Consider the following 16858-nt stretch of genomic DNA (forward strand, 5'->3'; position numbering starts at 1 on the left):
TCTTGACTTTTTCCAATTAATGAGCGCGCAAAAGACATTTGTTACACAATTGATTCAAACAATTAGGGGAACAATCTTTGCAATTGACCTAAAATTTGTAAACAAAAATTCAACATGTCACATAATTACCCCTCAGATAACTAGGGTAATTGAAAACCCACGCCAATTAATTTCACATTTTAATATGACCTGAAATTTGTAAACAAAAATTCAACATGTCACATAATTGCCCCTCACATAATTACAGCAATTAATTACCCACGCCAATTCTATTGTTCTCACGTAATCACTTAATAACTACACAAACATTGATATTTTCCCCTCAAAATTTCAGCCAATCAGGAGCGTCTGCGAACCTACCACCCACATTTGCACCGACTATACTACTAGCATATGTACATGCACAAATACATACACAAAACCTATACCCTATCTTAATACATGGCGGCACCTAATCAATACATGTCCGCGGCTATAACTAATCTCAATACATGTCGGCGGCTATTACTAATCTTAATACATGTCGGCGGCTATTACTAATCTTAATACATGTCGGCGGCTATTACTAATCTTAATACATGTCGGCGGCTATTACTAATCTTAATACATGTCGGCGGCTATAACTAATCTTAATACATGTCGGCGGCTATAACTAATCTTAATACATGGCGGCTATACCCAATCTTAATACATGGAGATTCTATTCCTAATCTTAATACATGCAACCTATCTTAATACATTAAGACCGCTATACCTAATCTTAATACATGCTAATTCATTCCCTATCTTAATACATTAGGGAGGACCCAAATCCCGAAAAATACGCTATACCCTATCTTAATACATGGGGGTCCTCACCCCCCCCGGGGACTATCACTCACTCTATTACTACTTACTTTGGTCCACTTTGATTAAATTTGGCGGCAGTACACCCCCAAGCAATAATAGACAAACTTTGTAGACTCAGAACGGGGCTATTGCTACTTCAACTTCCGCTGAGAGTGCTCTGTAATTAAAACGTTGCTTTTTTTGCTAACGTTACTCGTTCATTATCAAAAATGCAGAATTTTTTTTTTGAGTTTTTAACTAACAAGTAATCTATATCTACAACATTCGAAAAATCAATTGATCCTAACGGACAATAAGCATTAGCAGGGCTAGTTTTGGGCCAATCTTGGAATGTTACAATCCAAAAAAAATTCGGATTGTAATCAGTCGGTCTTTTTTTTGAAAGACCTTTTTTATTAGTAAAGAACAGAACATGTCAAATCAAAGTTCAGGTGTGATTAGCAGCTCCAAGCTAATGCTTTTAGTTTTTTACTTGAAAGTTTGTGGTCGTTTCGACTTTTAAAAATAATTGATTTTTAAATAAACAATTGCTTAATGAACTTTCCTCTAATTTTAATTTGGTCAACTTTGAGCTTAGTGTCAGCAAAGAAAGAATGCTTCTTCATTCTACTGATTTAAAATTCAGTCTCGATTGCGGTTTTAAGCCTGATGTTATTGTTTTCTGGCTTTGATACTACTAGATTTCAGATTTTTCTTTTGTTTTTATATATTTGCCTGTTTTTCACGTTTTCTAGTTTTGTCACATTATCACATCATTGACAGTTCTCATATCAATTTATTAGCGTTCAAAATAAGACACAATTGAACATTTTGAAATACTGAAAGTCATAGATTATCGTTTAACGGCCTCGACACTTCTTTCTTGAAGAAATTAATTGATTTTTTTTAATTTTGTCTTAAACTGTCATTTTTACTTTGTCGTTTCGGTCGTATGAAATTTCTTGTATAGTGATAGGTTGCAATGGATTTTCATGGAAGAATAGATGAGCCGATTTTTTGATTTTATTAGATAGCTGATGGCTTTCATGACTTTGAAAACAATCGTTTTCCAAAATTAAAAAAAACTTTTCAACTACGCAATTTTTGTTCTTTTTAGTTTTCTTTTTTTTTACCTAATCTTGCTAATTACAGGTCAAATATCACATTATGTGTTTCTAGAGAAGGAGTCAAAAAGGATTGTTGTCCCAAAATCTGTTTTTTTAAAGAATTCGTTGTGAGCTTGCTGGCTTCGACACCGGTTTTTCACAAAAAAGTAAATTAATTTGATTTTTGTCATATTTGACGTTCTTTTTGTAGACGAAAGACATATTCTGGATAATTGCAGGTCTCAGGGGCTTCCTTTGGATGAATAAACGACCCTATTTAAATATTTCGTTTTTTAGTTAATGTCTTTTACGATTTTGGATGTAATTTTGTTTCGAAAAAAAGTCAAAAGTATTACATACTTTTGCACTTATTTCTCTTATTTGTCTACTTTTTACCTAGTTTCAGTAACGAATGGCTACATACTACCTTATTGGTGTTTGAAGAAGGCGCAATCGAATATATTTTGAGGGCCAAAATATGGCTTGACGGTTTTGACAGCGTTTTCTGGCAAGTTTCAATTGAATTTTTGTTTGTTGTTTTTTGTTGTTCGTTTTAGCCGCTTAAAAAAATGAATAAGGACAGGTCGCAATGCGACTATAGAAGCATTGGTAATCTTAAACCTTTGTGATATTTTACTTGATTTCTAATTGTTTTCATTGCTTTGAAGTTAATTATTTAAAAAAAAAATAGGCGGATTTTTCAACTTTACTGTTTGTTCTTTTTTGTCTAATTGTTACCACACCTTTTTATGGACTGGTCCCATATCTTTTCTGGTGATTTATAAGTTATTTTGTTTAGTTTTAGGTTTATCTGACGGTATGTGTACTTTGTTATTAAATTTTCTTTTTTAAAACGGACATAAAGTTTTTGATGTAATTAATGTTTGTTGTTGTTGTTTGAATTTGCTGTTCGTCTGGACTCGCTTTCTTAATATTGGCATATCACAGCATTCTAATGCATCAATTTTACTTCGTTGAGTTATTTGCTTTGGAGGCTATCCTATCGTTCATACACAATTTTTTTGAAAAAATACTTGAATTTTTTGTGTTTTTCTATCTGTTCCTCATTTGGTAGACAATTATGCCAAAATTGTGGATGAGCGGTGTCGAAACCTTATGTGCCATCGCATATTACCGAGACTCCTTGTTTAAATTCATTTTCATTATTTTTATCTAGTCAAATATATTTATCATATATATTTTATATCAAGTTTTCTTCTCTTGCAGTTTTCCTCCTCCATTGCATTAAACAAATATCAAATGCTCAAAAAGATCCGTTTATTTTTTAACTGTTCATTTTTCCAGCAGTACTTTTATTCGTATTAAACCTCATTTCAGGTTTCGGTTTGTTTTAATTCAGTGTGATGTAACTATAAAGCATGCATCTATTTAGGTGTACTACACCTGTGCTGTCGTAAGTGGACCAAAAAAATCTATCCTCATTCTTGAATCGAGTTATCTTATCATAATAATTGTATTCAGATATCCTGCCTATGCAACTAAGACGCAGCATAAACGGCAGTCCAAGTATGACAAAAGTTGTAATGTTCTTCTTTCTTATCTTCAACCGTAGAGGTTGCTATTGATAGCTCTCGTATACATAAATTAAAATGATGGCTGAAGAATTGACATAGAAAAGGCAAAAAATGAGCACAAGAAAACTAATTTTTGCGGTTTTAGAGCTAGTTTTGAGCGTTTCATTATGTCATTGTTTTTTTTTGCATTTTTCGAGTACAGAATCAGCATGCATGCAATTTTATTACTGCGTTGAACTTCTGCGATAAAAACTGGAATGCACCTTTAGTTTGAAACTCTTGAGCATTTTCTGTTTGTTTTTAAGACGATTTTTGATAGTTGAAAAAATGAATGTTTCATATGACGTTTCAGAAACAGTTCAAGGACTATGAATTCAAATTATGACCAACCTCAATCTAGCAATGGATCCATGCAGAATCGTCTCAACTTCAGCTCAGCTTCAACTCCCCCAAAACGTCCGGCAACCGGGACTCAAGAAACCTCTGGACTCCCGTCGAACGGGTTCGGCAATGGTACCAGGACTCGCCCTGTTACAAGTGTGATTCGACAGGGAGGTCAAGGTCGGGCTAGCGATACTGGAAACTCTTCACTTACTGGATCGACCGCAACGTTAGTTCCGAACGGGTATCAGAACAACTATAACAACCCAAGGTCAATGAGAGATTCAAACCAGCGCTCAAGTCGACCCCCATTTGTTCCGACTTCGAAAGAGTTCTCGACAACACAAGCGATGGTTCAAGGTCTACCGATTAGTATTAATAAACAGATGTTGATTGATGCCTTCTCACCATATGGCAGCTTGCAATATGCTTACGCCTCTGCTCCAAAGCCGGATCGCAGTTTCATCATTGGCTTTATTGGTTATGATCATCCGGAGAGTCTTGAGAGAATGTGGAGCGAGACTAATCGAAGGATTGTTATCAATGGAAACGAATATGAAGTGAAGCCGGCTTTTCACAAGGAGTACGAGATGTTGGAAAAGACGCTCGAAAGGGTAAGATTTGTCAAAAAAATCGAAAATCGTATCCCGTTGTCTTCCTTAAATTTAAGTAATCACTCTCAATGTTTAACAATTATTTGCGTCATCTTTTTATGCAATTTTTGAGTGATGTTTTCTACTCCGATCGGTTTGATTTTTCGAGTTACTTTTTCAGGATTGACTTCCCGATTTTTGCGTGATCTAAATTGCTCGCACTCTGAGTTTTCAGCTGCTTAACTAATTTGGCGGCAATTTCCAACCAATAGCCAATGAAAGATGGTTACATTTTTATTTAAATTTTATTAAACTCAGGATGCATCATTTTAAGCCCCCTTTAGTGAGGCAACTCTACTCGGCTAAAGCAGGCTATAATTGACTCCCCGCGCTATTGATTGAAAGAACAATTTGTCCGACGGCAGTAGTTTGTTTAGACTGTTGTGTCACTTAACAAACGTCAATGGTTTTGTTTGATTATTTTATGTCAGCTTAAAGTGCTCTCAGACAAAATTGACAAAGATCAGTCTGATCTTGTTATTAGCGGTTATGCTGGGGTTTGATGCATAATCATTAAAATTGCAAACCACAACATTTCCAATTTCGTTCGCAGCTCAAAATGGCCATTTATTATTTTTTCTGGTTTGAAGCAATTATTGTAAGCGTGTGTATCTTCTTTTTATCCAAAATTTTTGCTTGACCGCTCTTAGGCTTTTGTTCCAGAATATTCACTTGCTCTTGACTTCTTAATTTCTATGTGATGTGAATTTGCTCTCATTCCAAAATTAACTGTGTTGCTAACATAAAGAACATAAAATTGATTGTGAACGTCAAATAGCAAACCCGTTGTAGCGTAGTAGTTAAGATCGCAGACTGGCATCTGGGAGATCGTGGGCTTGAACCCCAGCCTTGTCGGTATTATTGCACCCCCACTAAATTAAATCGCCCGGCCTGTCGTTCGAGAGCAGTTCGTCTGATATTAGTCGGTTTACGTTTTGTTAATTGCTCATAAACAAAGTTTGAAGAAATCATCTTATTTGCGCATGTCTTTAATTCACATTTATTGTCTAGACTGCTCGTGCAATCGTTTGAGTGATTTTACTTTTCTTGAAGAGAAAAGAGATAAACTGGGAAATACCGCGGGAATTATGTCGCTCTACAGTTTTAAAGACTTAGAAGCTCTAATTGTACTGTTCAATTGCTCTCAAACGCATTTTGTAGCCATTATATTAGTCCTGTGGTCTTTTTATGCGATTTTTTGCTCGGCCGATTTTTCGTCTGACCCATTTGACTTTCGTCCTCCAAAATGGGATAAAATGGTAACGCTCAGAGAGCATTAAGTTCTCTTAGAGCCTTACGCCTAAACAGTCTCTCAAGAATGCACCCTCCCAATCACCCCACCCCCACCACTCAACCCCCGACACGCCACCAGTCCATCCAATCCTCCTCTACCTGGCGGTTTGGACCCCCTCTCGTCTGCCGAGCTCCCAATCCTACCTTGGCCATTGTTTGAGAGCATTTCGGCTGGCGTTAGTCGGTTATGTTAATAGAATTTGCCGATGAAGCAGAACTTTAGGGGAGCGAAGGGAAATTTCGAATCGTAGGTTTGGGCACCCTATTTTTCTGCTCCTTTGATTATAGCCGCAGTAATCTAAGCAGGCTATTATCGCGGCGTTATTGCTACTTCGTCCAAAAAATGTGTTGTTTTTTAATTTGTGTCGTTTTTCTGTACTTCGTCCTACATAAATTTGTCGCTTTACTTTAGTTCAGCTTGTTCAACGTTTTGTGTGAAATTTTGTGACTGCGTTTCATTCTTCGCTCATCGTGCTCCAAGTGCTCTCAAACAGCAGTTGCTCTGGACACAGTCAATATCGAAAAATAGAATCGAAAATAGAAACCAGATAAACCCATTATTAGATGCCCGGTATTTGAACTTTCTGCTAATTAGTCGCATTTACGGGCTCTAATGTTTATGACACTATTGCTAATGACACTAATACTTGCAATCTCATTAAGAGACAGGAGTATATCTAACTACTAGCTGCAATCCAAATAGAACCGTCTTGAAAAATATTGTAGAACATTTTATTCAATTACTGGTTTTTAGAAAGTTGGGCTGTCTTCATTGCTTGCAAGAGCAACTATTCCGACGGTAGATCATTTTTTATAGTCCGTGGCATATTCTGAGATGGTTCTTATCTCTTCTGTAATTTTTGACAATTCAAACATTTTAAGTTGTGTGTGGGCTCTGTCTTTTTTTAAAGATCTGTTCCTTTTTTGAAACTTTTGTTTGACAATGAGATTTCAAACTAGAGTGGTGATTCTATTCACGCCCGGGGTACTAATAGGAGCGGAAAATGGTGCTTTTTTAAGTCATGAAATTCTTTCAAACTGCCTATAAAATAGAGTGAGATTGTTCGAAGAACTTTGTTTTTGAGATTTTTTTATTGCGGCACTTGAACTTTTTTTATCTAGATTTTTTCAGAAGTTCTATTAAACGGTGATAAATTTGCTCGCATAATTTTTGATTTCATCAAAGGGCAGCTATTGTTTTATATACCTGACCATATTTATTTTTGTAAAAAATATTTGAGATTTTGGAGTTTTACCCGATTTTGTAATTCTATTGGTTGTCCTGTCGGTACTGAATGGTCTCTATACCTCTCTTGAAGCTCTTTAATGGTTTCTTTTGTTTTCAATGATATAATTCACTTTTAGTGTTTTGCTCGTTTGTGTAGTTTTTTGTGCCCTACCATCTCGTCTCATCAATGACAGGTCTTAGTGAATCTCTTGAATCGAGTGGATCAATTAAATAGTTTATGTTCATATAAAGCGTTTTTAACAACTTGACGATTATTTCAAAAAGTAGTGATTTTTAGTGTTGCTTGCACGTTCTTGATGTTTAAGTACTTAGTCGCAGGAGTGACAATTTTGGTTAAACAAAATTGGAGTTATTGATTGTTAATGGTTAATATTGTAATTAACGGTTATAATTATTTTAAGACCATTTGTTTTCAAACAGGAAATTTTTATTCGTTTTAACCGTGCTTGTTAACCTATTTGGTTTCTAGTCTCTTAAAATCAATATCAGTTCTCAGTACCTTCCCAATGAGAGCAGACGAAATCTTTTCAATGTTAACAGTAAAAATTGTTCGATAAATTTGTGTTCTAATGCATATATTATGAAGCTAGCATCGGAGATTTTTGGGAAATTTTCTCCCATTAGCTATTCAAGTTTGAAATTGTTTCCAGCAAAACAAAACTAACGTAAGTTTCTGTTCAATTTGTTTAGGTTGGAGCCCTTCTAAAGAAGGAGGATAAAAATCAGGTTTATTCATTACATGAACTTTTCTGTTCTTGATTTGCGCCAGAAGTTCTCAGTAACGTCTGGGAGTCACGACCAATCATTCTTGTGTTTCAATTGTTCTGATCATAACAAAATTTTTGCTCATACTCTTGAGAGAACAATGATAGGTGCCAAAATATAGAATATGATAATCAATAATTGACATTTTTACTAGTTTATTTTTATTTTTATAAATGACTACTCTCTCTTCCGTCTATGCAACATTTGATTCAGAATCACGCATTAAACACACAGGCTAGTTATAATTATACCTGGGATCTTTTCCGTTTGTGCCCCCCGTACGTTATGCCCCCCCCCCCCCGAGTTACAGAGCACGTGCCATTACATGGTAAATCATTATGTAAAAATATGGCAAGAGCGTCTGGAAGGTGCAAATAATATGCATCCACTAAGTGGGTGGGGAAGGGGGGGACAAACGGAAAAGATACTATACCTGGAATGTGCAGTGGAGAGGGAAGGGTGTGTTCACGTGGGCGTTGATAGAAATCAGATCTCGCCTAGTTAGTTCTAGTTCTAAGACGATTTTTTCTAATTTTGTGTGAATGGTTTTGTGGCATTTAGAGGGGAGCAGCTTTCGCAGGATCTCAAGAGACCAGATCGACAGTGTCTACAAATCAACAACAACAACTGCAGCAGTCCTCTTCATCCCCTCGAGTACCTTCCAACAATCAGTCTGATTTGAGTGGATACTGTGCTACTTCAGAAACAGGTTAAGAGTAAAAGCGGAGTTTCCTCGAATACAAAAAAAATTGGTAAATTGCCTCGAAGAATTCTAAATAATGAGTCTACCTGGAAGTAATGATATAATAACTGCTTGCATGAATTGTATAGATATATACGTTCTATATAAAGATATAAGGAAGCACCGCGTAAAAGTTTTTTGTGTAACGTAGAAGGGTTTTAAACATCACCAGGGCAATGGAAAAATGGCAGATAGGTTTCTTGAAGATGCGACTTGTTTCAGCTGCTGCGATCCCGGTCAAAAATCAAATGATGCTACCTTCACACCCACAGCCAGTAGTGGCTGGTTCTAGTAACCAGCAGGCGGCTCCTGTTGCCAATGCAACCTCATCACTTCCTCAAAGTGCTGTGTCGTCTCCCATCAAGTACGTATATCCTCTCATTGGAATTGACTTTTGCTTCTCCGGTAGTTAGCGAACTGTCATATACAAATTCCATATCATCTGAGTGCTTCGATTGAGTGTTAAATGTTAGTTGTTTTTTAAGATGCTCTTCTGAATGATATTTAAAAGGTTGGCAAGCTGTAATGTAATCTTAGTAATTGCTCTTGACCGAAGTTCATAGCTATTATTGTAAACGTGTGTGTCTTTTTGTTTTTATGCAAAATTTTCGCTTGACCATTTTTGCGCTTTTCTTCTAGAACATTCTTTGATTTCTCAAGTGAGTTCTTCACGCTTTTTCATTCTTCATTTTTGAGTGATTAATTGCTCTTGAACGAAGTTCATAGCAATTATTGTAAACGTGTGTGTCTTTTTGTTTTAATGCAAAAATTTTCGCTCGACAATTTTGACTTTTCGAGTGACTTTTACGCCCTTGACTTTTTGCTTTTCGCGTGATCTAAAATTCTCTCTCACAATTTCAAGCAGCTAAACTCAATTGGCGGCAATTTTATACTAAAAGTCAAATGAGAAGTGCGCCGAAACTGGTGTCATTTTCTACTTTAAATCTTAATAGTGGTATGTGTTCCCCTCTAATGTGGTTATTTAAAGCCCACTATTGAACTTCCCCCTCCCCTTAGCCCCCCCCCCCCCCCGACTGAAGCAGGCTGCAATTGATTAGAGCTCCCACTAGTCGTTCGAGAGCAATTCTTCCGATGTTTAGTCGGTTATGTTCTCTATTGCTCTCACTCCGAAGTAAAGCTTGTTGCTAATATAGAATCGGTTGCAGCAAAGGAACAAGAGGGGCCTGATAGCCGAGTGGGCAGTTTTTTGTTAGGGATCGGGAGGTCAGTGGTTCGAATCCCGGCGTGGTCAAATGTTTTTTGACCCGCCTGTAGTTCGAGAGCAATTCTTCCGACATTAGTCGGTTTATTACAAACTAATCAATGTCAGACTGAGAGAATTAAACGGTTTTAATGATAGGAAATTATTACGGTTACGAATTGCTCTGGAATTAAGTTAAGCAATTATTTGAAATGTGGGTGTCTTTTTTATGCAAAATTTTCATAGAATGTTCTTGCTTGCTCGAAGAGCCTGATGTTAGTCGAAAAAGTTAGATAAATGGGTAAAGCCCGTGTGCATTAAGTCTCAGAACAGCTCTTTAGCGAGCTCTAAATGTGCGCTTCATCGAAGCGGCTGAGGAACACGTGAGGAGGTAGATACTCATGGTTTTGGAGGGCGATTTTGGAGCACTTTACCCCCTCTGCTTTATTTTTCCGCCCTGAGGCTAGCCTCTCTTTGTTTATGCTAGCTACAACTAAAGTCAAGCCCGCGGCCGTTCTTCGAGAACTGTTAGTTCGACAGTAGCGCGTTATGCTTTATAATCTTTATAATGAATAGGCTCAGAATTTTATGCGAGCGTTCCTCCATTCAAATTAAAACGATTACTTTTTTGCGATTGTTCAAATTAAAACTATCGCTATTTTTTACACGCTTTTCCGCCTTTTCACAAAATTTCTTAAATTATTTAGCTGCTTTTCGTAAGATACCTTTTTTCATTTAAAATCGTTGAAAAAGAAGTCACTGACTTAAAATATTTTTCTAGGCAAATTTTTGAAACTGAATATGAAAAACGATATCTTTATCTACAAAAATTTCATAAATTTTATTTTGTATGTTTTAGTTGATAATTTTTTGTGGAATTATACTAAGTATTTTGGTCTCTTGTTTTCTAACAAAATTTGAACAATTTATTGTCGTCATATGTCTTTTTTAGTAAAATTTTTGCCTGATAGTTTTGTGACCGATGGTTTTTACTCGCTTGATCCGCCAATGAAAGCGGCGGGATAAATCCATTAGACTTGAGTGCATCAAAGCCATTTAGTGTGAATGAACTCTCCCAGAGCTTTGCTAGTTTCTAAGAAGCGCTGTGGACCGTTCTTGGGAGGACGAAATGCATGCTATAAGCGGCCAATTTTCAATGCAAATTTTTGTTTGATCATTTTTCCGTACGGCTGATTTGATTTTCGTCTTCAGAAGTGTGACAAACGGGTAAAGTACGAGGGTAGTAAACTGCTAATCGTCCTCCCCACTTTATTTCGGCCACTTCATCAATAAAAATTTTTTATCTGTATAAATTGGTCATACCAACTAGTGTTCGCAGTTGTATTTGGCAGCGTTTTAGCATGTTTTTATAATACTTCTTATACAAGGCTGAGCGTCTGTTTTTAACCTAAATATGAAAAATTCATAGAGGTACTGCTTGATTTATCCTATCCTCAATTTTTTTCTGCGATTTTTAATTACGAATTGCTCCGCAAATATACAGAAAACGTATCTGCCGTGTTTACTTTCGTAGTGTTCTGATTTTTTCAGAAGTCTACCTGCACCCCCCTCGTCCTCAACTTCCTCGGCCAATGTGACCAAGTTGCCCACTTTGGCCAATATCAACTTCATCGACCTCTGCCAACAGTCTCTAATCCCCGTCACTCCCAAGAAGTACAACAACTACATGGACATTGTGTTTGAAGTTCGTGACGTCATTGTTAATCAAGATCTCCAAAAAATGCTGAACGAGGCTGGACAAAATGCAGTTATTGGGACTATAACATACGTTGTTCCGGGAGAAATTGTGATTGCAGAGAACCCAAATAAATCACCTGGCACGTTCAGCAGATTTGTGGTTCGCAGTTTCAATGTTGACACAAATTTGGCAATGTTGGAGGATTTGGACAGTTGTGAGCACTGCGAAGTATCTGTGGAAATTCTTCGTCCTATCAATGATGAATGTTGTGCTTTACCCGTGGCACATTTCCACGGTGGATTAATAAATTGTGAGGTATGTCAGTTAAGAGAGGTTCCCTCTGACCGAGACACCACCCCTCCCCCAATCATACCTGCTAATTTCCATTAATAGTTCAGTTTCCGCCATTTCTCTTGATGTTAATGATCTTCCTTAACCCAAAACTTCTTACGAAAACGTGATTAACCATAGGAAAATTTTGTGAAAGGAATTAGTTCAGTGTAAAATTGTGTAAAAACATGAATTACAGTGAAAAGTTGCGTTAAACTTGATTTACAAGGTTAATATTGTGTGAAAAGAATATACGCAGTCTAATAGTGTTGGTGAAAGTATGATTTGTAGTACAAATTGCATGAAAAACGTGATTTATTGCTCTAAAACGAAGCTTGTTGCAATTATTTTGGTCTTGTTGCCTTTTTATTGCAATTTTTCGCTTGACCGATTTTTCGTCTGACCCTCTTGACTTTTCGTCCTCAAAAACGGAATAAACAAGTCCCCCCCCCCCCCCAATCGCTTGACACCCCCATTCATCTCCCCCCACCACCCCGCCCCCTCATAACGCTAGCATCCCTAAACCGTAGCTGGCTACTACCGAAGCCAAACGCTCTCCGGGCGTCTGAGAACAATTCGCCTGACGTTAGTCGGTAATGTTTTGGCTTGTGGAATATTATTTGATCGTGTTTCTTGTTTGTGCTGCAGCCCCTGCCCGATAAAGTGGATGAGGTGAACGAGTTGGTAGAAGAGTGTATCATGGGAGAGGAACAGTCCTCGGATGCTCCTGTCTTTGTACAAGTATACAGACAGATATACAACTGGGTCGACTGCGAAGCATCAGGTTAGCGATTGTTAATAGTCACCGTGAACCTCTTAAAGGCTATTATTGGGGCGCTCTCCTTTTAATATACAGTCCAAAAGATTTGGATTGCATTGGAGTGCTGATTTTTTTTCAAGTCCAAGAGCAGTAATGGTCACTTGTTTTTTTATTAGACGCGAAGAGTCGTTATGACTTCCTTTTTAAACTGAGTTACTTCATTCTTCCTGATAATGTGAAATATTACGAAAACAAAAAATAAAAAAGCTACTTAGCCAAAAATAAAAAAAATACTTAGCCAATTTTCAGCTGAATAAATTTAGAATGATTTTCACTCACTAGCTACTAATTGGTCTTGTAATGATTTGAGAAGTACGTAAGTATTTGATTTGCTGGGTATTAACGTTAGATGGCACATTTCAATCCAACTGCAATATTATTGGTTTCTTTCAAGTTGTCATTTTTGCGGAGAACTGTAGGGATTAATTTATAAGGACTGAGAAATTAGTTGCTTAATTGCTCTCAAAAAAAAGTTTGTGTAGAAATTATATTAGTTTTGTGGTCTTTATAATGCGATTTTTTGTTTGACCAATTTTTCGTCTGACCCTTTTGACTTGTCGTCCTCAAAAATGAGTTAATACCTTGCTAGTCTCTAAAGCAATGCGCCAGAACTTTTGTTGGACAATTTCATGGTGTGTAACGGCTGCTCTACTATCAATGAGAAGGGAAGCTTTACGCCGTCCAGTTCCTATCAGCGGTTTCAAATCTCTGTGGATATTACGTTTACTTTTGCGAATACTGTAGAATACCGTTGCATTACTTGACACTCAATTAGTCCAATATTGCTAACCGTTCAGCTTTGCTGTTCAACAATATTGCTTCGCTCATAATACAGGATAATTCCAAGTTGAAACAATCAAATTTTGCTCTGGTTTTTGTTAACTACTCAAGTTACAAAAAACATTGGAAATCATATTTGCAAAAAATTTAGCCCTATGTGAATGGTTATGCAAAGTTTCAGTCTTCTATTACAAAGATTATAGGAAAAGTCCCATTTAGCGTAACTATAACTGAACAACCGTATTAATTTTCTAACTTTAGTGATAGCAAGTGCCTATTGGTTTCAAAAATACCAATGTAGGCTTCGTTAAAGCTAGTAAGAGAAACCGCCTTTTTGCTTTGTTCTTACTTCGTTCTTCAGAAGTAAAGATTGCGGATATCAAAGTTAATTCTATTTTAACAGGTCAAAGTTAAGTTAAGCTGAACAATCTCCGAGATGATTTAAAGAAACCAGACAGAGTAAGAAATTTACCGTTCAAGGAATTTTGCTTCAATATGCACTATGTCAGTTTAATAAGACAAAGTTACCAAGTCTCGACAAGTTTTTACAAAAACAAAAAATAAAAAAGCTCTAGCCAATTTTCAGCTGAATAAATATAGAATGATTTTCACTCAATAGCTACTAATTGGTCTTGTAATGATTTGAGAGGTACGTAAGTTTTTGATTTGCTGGGTATTAACGTTAGATGGCACGTTTCAATCCAACTGCAATATTATTGGTTTCTTTCAAGTTGTCATTTTTGCGGAGAACTGTAGGGATTAATTTAAAAGGACTGAGAAATTAGTTGCTTAACTGCTCTAAAAAAAGTTTGTAGAAATTATATTAGTTTTGTGGTCTTTTCAATGCGATTTTTTGTTTGACCAATTTTTCGTCTGACCCTTTTGACTTTTCGTCCTCAAAAATGTGTTAATACCTTGCTAGTCTCTAAAGCAATTCGCCAGAACTTTTGTTGAGGACTGTAGGGATTAATTTAAAAGGACTGAGAAATTAGTTGCTTAACTGCTCTAAAAAAAGTTTGTAGAAATTATATTAGTTTTGTGGTCTTTTCAATGCGATTTTTTGTTTGACCAATTTTTCGTCTGACCCTTTTGACTTTTCGTCCTCAAAAATGAGTTAATACCTTGCTAGTCTCTAAAGCAATTCGCCAGAACTTTTGTTGAGGACTGTAGGGATTAATTTAAAAGGACTGAGAAATTAGTTGCTTAACTGCTCTAAAAAAATTTTGTAGAAATTATATTAGTTTTGTGGTCTTTTTAATGCGATTTTTTGTTTGACCAATTTTTCGTCTGACCCTTTTGACTTTTCGTCCTCAAAAATGAGTTAATACCTTGCTAGTCTCTAAAGCAATTCGCCAGAACTTTTGTTGGACAATTTCATGGTGTGTAACGGCTGCTCTACTATCAATGAGAAGGGAAGCTTTACGCCGTCCAGTTCCTATCAGCGGTTTCAAATCTCTGCGGATATTACGTTCACTTTTGCGAATACTGTAGAATACCGTTTCATTACTTGACACTCAATTAGTCCAATATTGCTAACCGTTCAGCTTTGCTGTTCAACAATATTGCTTCGCTCATAATACAAGATAATTCCAAGTTGAAACAATCAAATTTTGCTCTGGTTTTTGTTAACTACTCAAGTTACAAAAAACATTGGAATCATATTTGCGAAAAATTTAGCCCTATGCCAATGGTTATGCAAAGTTTCAGTCATCTATTACAAAGATTATAGGAAAAGTCCCATTTAGCGTAACTATAACTGAACAAACGTATTAATTTTCTAACTTTAGTGATAGCAAGTGCCTATTGGTTTCAAAAATACCAATGTAGGCTTCGTTAAAGCTAGTAAGAGAAACCGCCTTTTTGCTTTGTTCTTACTTCGGTCTTCAGAAGTAAATATTGCGGATATCAAAGTTAATTCTATTTTCACAGTTCAAAGTTAAGTGAAGCTGAACAATCTCCAAGATGATTTAAAGAAACCAGACAGAGTAAGAAATTTAACGCTCAAGGAATTGTGCTTCAATATGCACTATGTCAGTTTAATAAGACAAAGTTACCAACTCTCGACATGTTTTTGGTAGTTTCTCAAGCTCCCTTTATGGTACTAGTCACGTGGTTTTACATGTCAAGATTTTATCTCGAATTGGTTGTAGATAAGGATTTTGACAGAATTTGAACTGTTTTCCATAACGACATTTTTAGTGTAGGTCTGATGTCAGGAATTTTGACCATATAGAAGTTTTGTCGAATATTCTGTATCAACAAAAAGTCGATTCGCAAAGCAATCGTAAAAGGAGCTGATGTAATTTGGAAATGAATAATTCAGGTCGTTCATACATCGCAACACTAATATGGTGATAGTGGGAGTAGTTCAATTTTCGTTTCAAGTTTGGGAGTAGTTCAAGTTTGAGATAATCACGTACTAAATAAGACACACTTCAATAAGAGTTACTTAATGTATTTTGACAAAGTGAACAATCCAGTTGGGCTTCGATAGAATATAGCATTGTCGTAGCATTTGTCATCTGAGTTTCTGTGCTTTTATTCGCTTTTTTTTGCTTGTTCTAGTTCGAGAGCAATTTGTCGGACGGTATTCGGCTTATGTTTTAAATCTCTGAATGACGTTTTTGTTTCAGACAAGGACATTGTTGAGGAGGCATTTTCAAAGATTATGATCGAGGGAGGAGTTGCGAAGGCACCTCAGACTGCGGAGGAATGGACTCGTACCCGTGCAGTAGACCCACTCAAATTAACAAAGGTAGGCCAAGGAAATTTCCTTTTCCATATTAATATTTGAAACCTTTCAAGTGTTCACCTAGAGGGAGCAGCTGCTCTCTCCGCAACCAGGCAACTGCTCTGCTCCCAGTAGCCATTCATACAGCCATAATGCATTCAGGAGGCTACAGTTACATAATCTACTTAGCTCGGTAAACAGTTCCTATTTTCTTCAGATCCGTTACAACATTCAGGTGTTTTACAGGGCGTAGAGAGGGAATGCACTGTAGTTGTGAATGAATCCCCGAATGACCTCTCTATGCATGTGAATGGGCTTGTAGATGGTGACCTCCTGTGCTCTGTGTGGCCGTCTATTGAGCTGAACCCAGTCCCCAACTACAGGCCATTCGTAAGTATAATGCAAAAATACAAAACATTATTGTAAACGTGTTGATCTTTTTAGTAGGTTTTAGAAGGTTTTAGTAGCCTTCTCTTGGTTTTTACAATCCAAAGTATTTGGATTGTATTGGTGTGCTGTCTTTTTTAAAGATCTGTTCGCGCTTTTTTTTTGGCTTTTCACGTCAGTGAGAAGTCAAATTAGAGTAGTTATTTTAATCACGTTGGAGGAGTAAATGGAGCGAAAAAGCAAGTATGTTTGACGCTTGATTTTTCTCCTAAGTACCTTTGAAGTCGAGTGAGAAGTTGGTATTTGAACAAATATTAGGTTTTTGAAAGCGATTTTTTTCACGTGCTGCAAGTTGACT

The 16858-nt window shown here is 36.6% G+C and overlaps 1 protein-coding gene across 2 annotated transcripts in view; it reads left to right on the top strand.

The window, feature by feature from the left end:
• The first annotated feature begins 3703 nt into the window (after positions 1–3703).
• LOC142355780 (uncharacterized) overlaps positions 3704–16858 on the top strand; it is a 30519-nt gene continuing 17364 nt past the window's right edge. Inside the window, exons 1-8 of one of the 2 annotated variants that reach the window (XM_075407841.1) lie at positions 3704–4464; positions 7736–7771; positions 8372–8519; positions 8775–8916; positions 11305–11767; positions 12431–12566; positions 16016–16137; positions 16360–16503. In XM_075407841.1, the coding sequence (XP_075263956.1) occupies positions 3838–4464; positions 7736–7771; positions 8372–8519; positions 8775–8916; positions 11305–11767; positions 12431–12566; positions 16016–16137; positions 16360–16503 (1818 nt within the window). In that variant the 5' untranslated portion in view covers positions 3704–3837. The remainder of the gene's footprint in view (positions 4465–7735; positions 7772–8371; positions 8520–8774; positions 8917–11304; positions 11768–12430; positions 12567–16015; positions 16138–16359; positions 16504–16858) is intronic. The other variant, XM_075407848.1, reaches the window with a different exon arrangement.

The sequence above is a fragment of the Convolutriloba macropyga genome, chromosome 2 (genome assembly GCF_964194025.1).
Source record: "Convolutriloba macropyga chromosome 2, txConMacr16.3, whole genome shotgun sequence".
In the NCBI taxonomy this organism is placed as follows: domain Eukaryota; kingdom Metazoa; phylum Xenacoelomorpha; order Acoela; family Convolutidae; genus Convolutriloba; species Convolutriloba macropyga.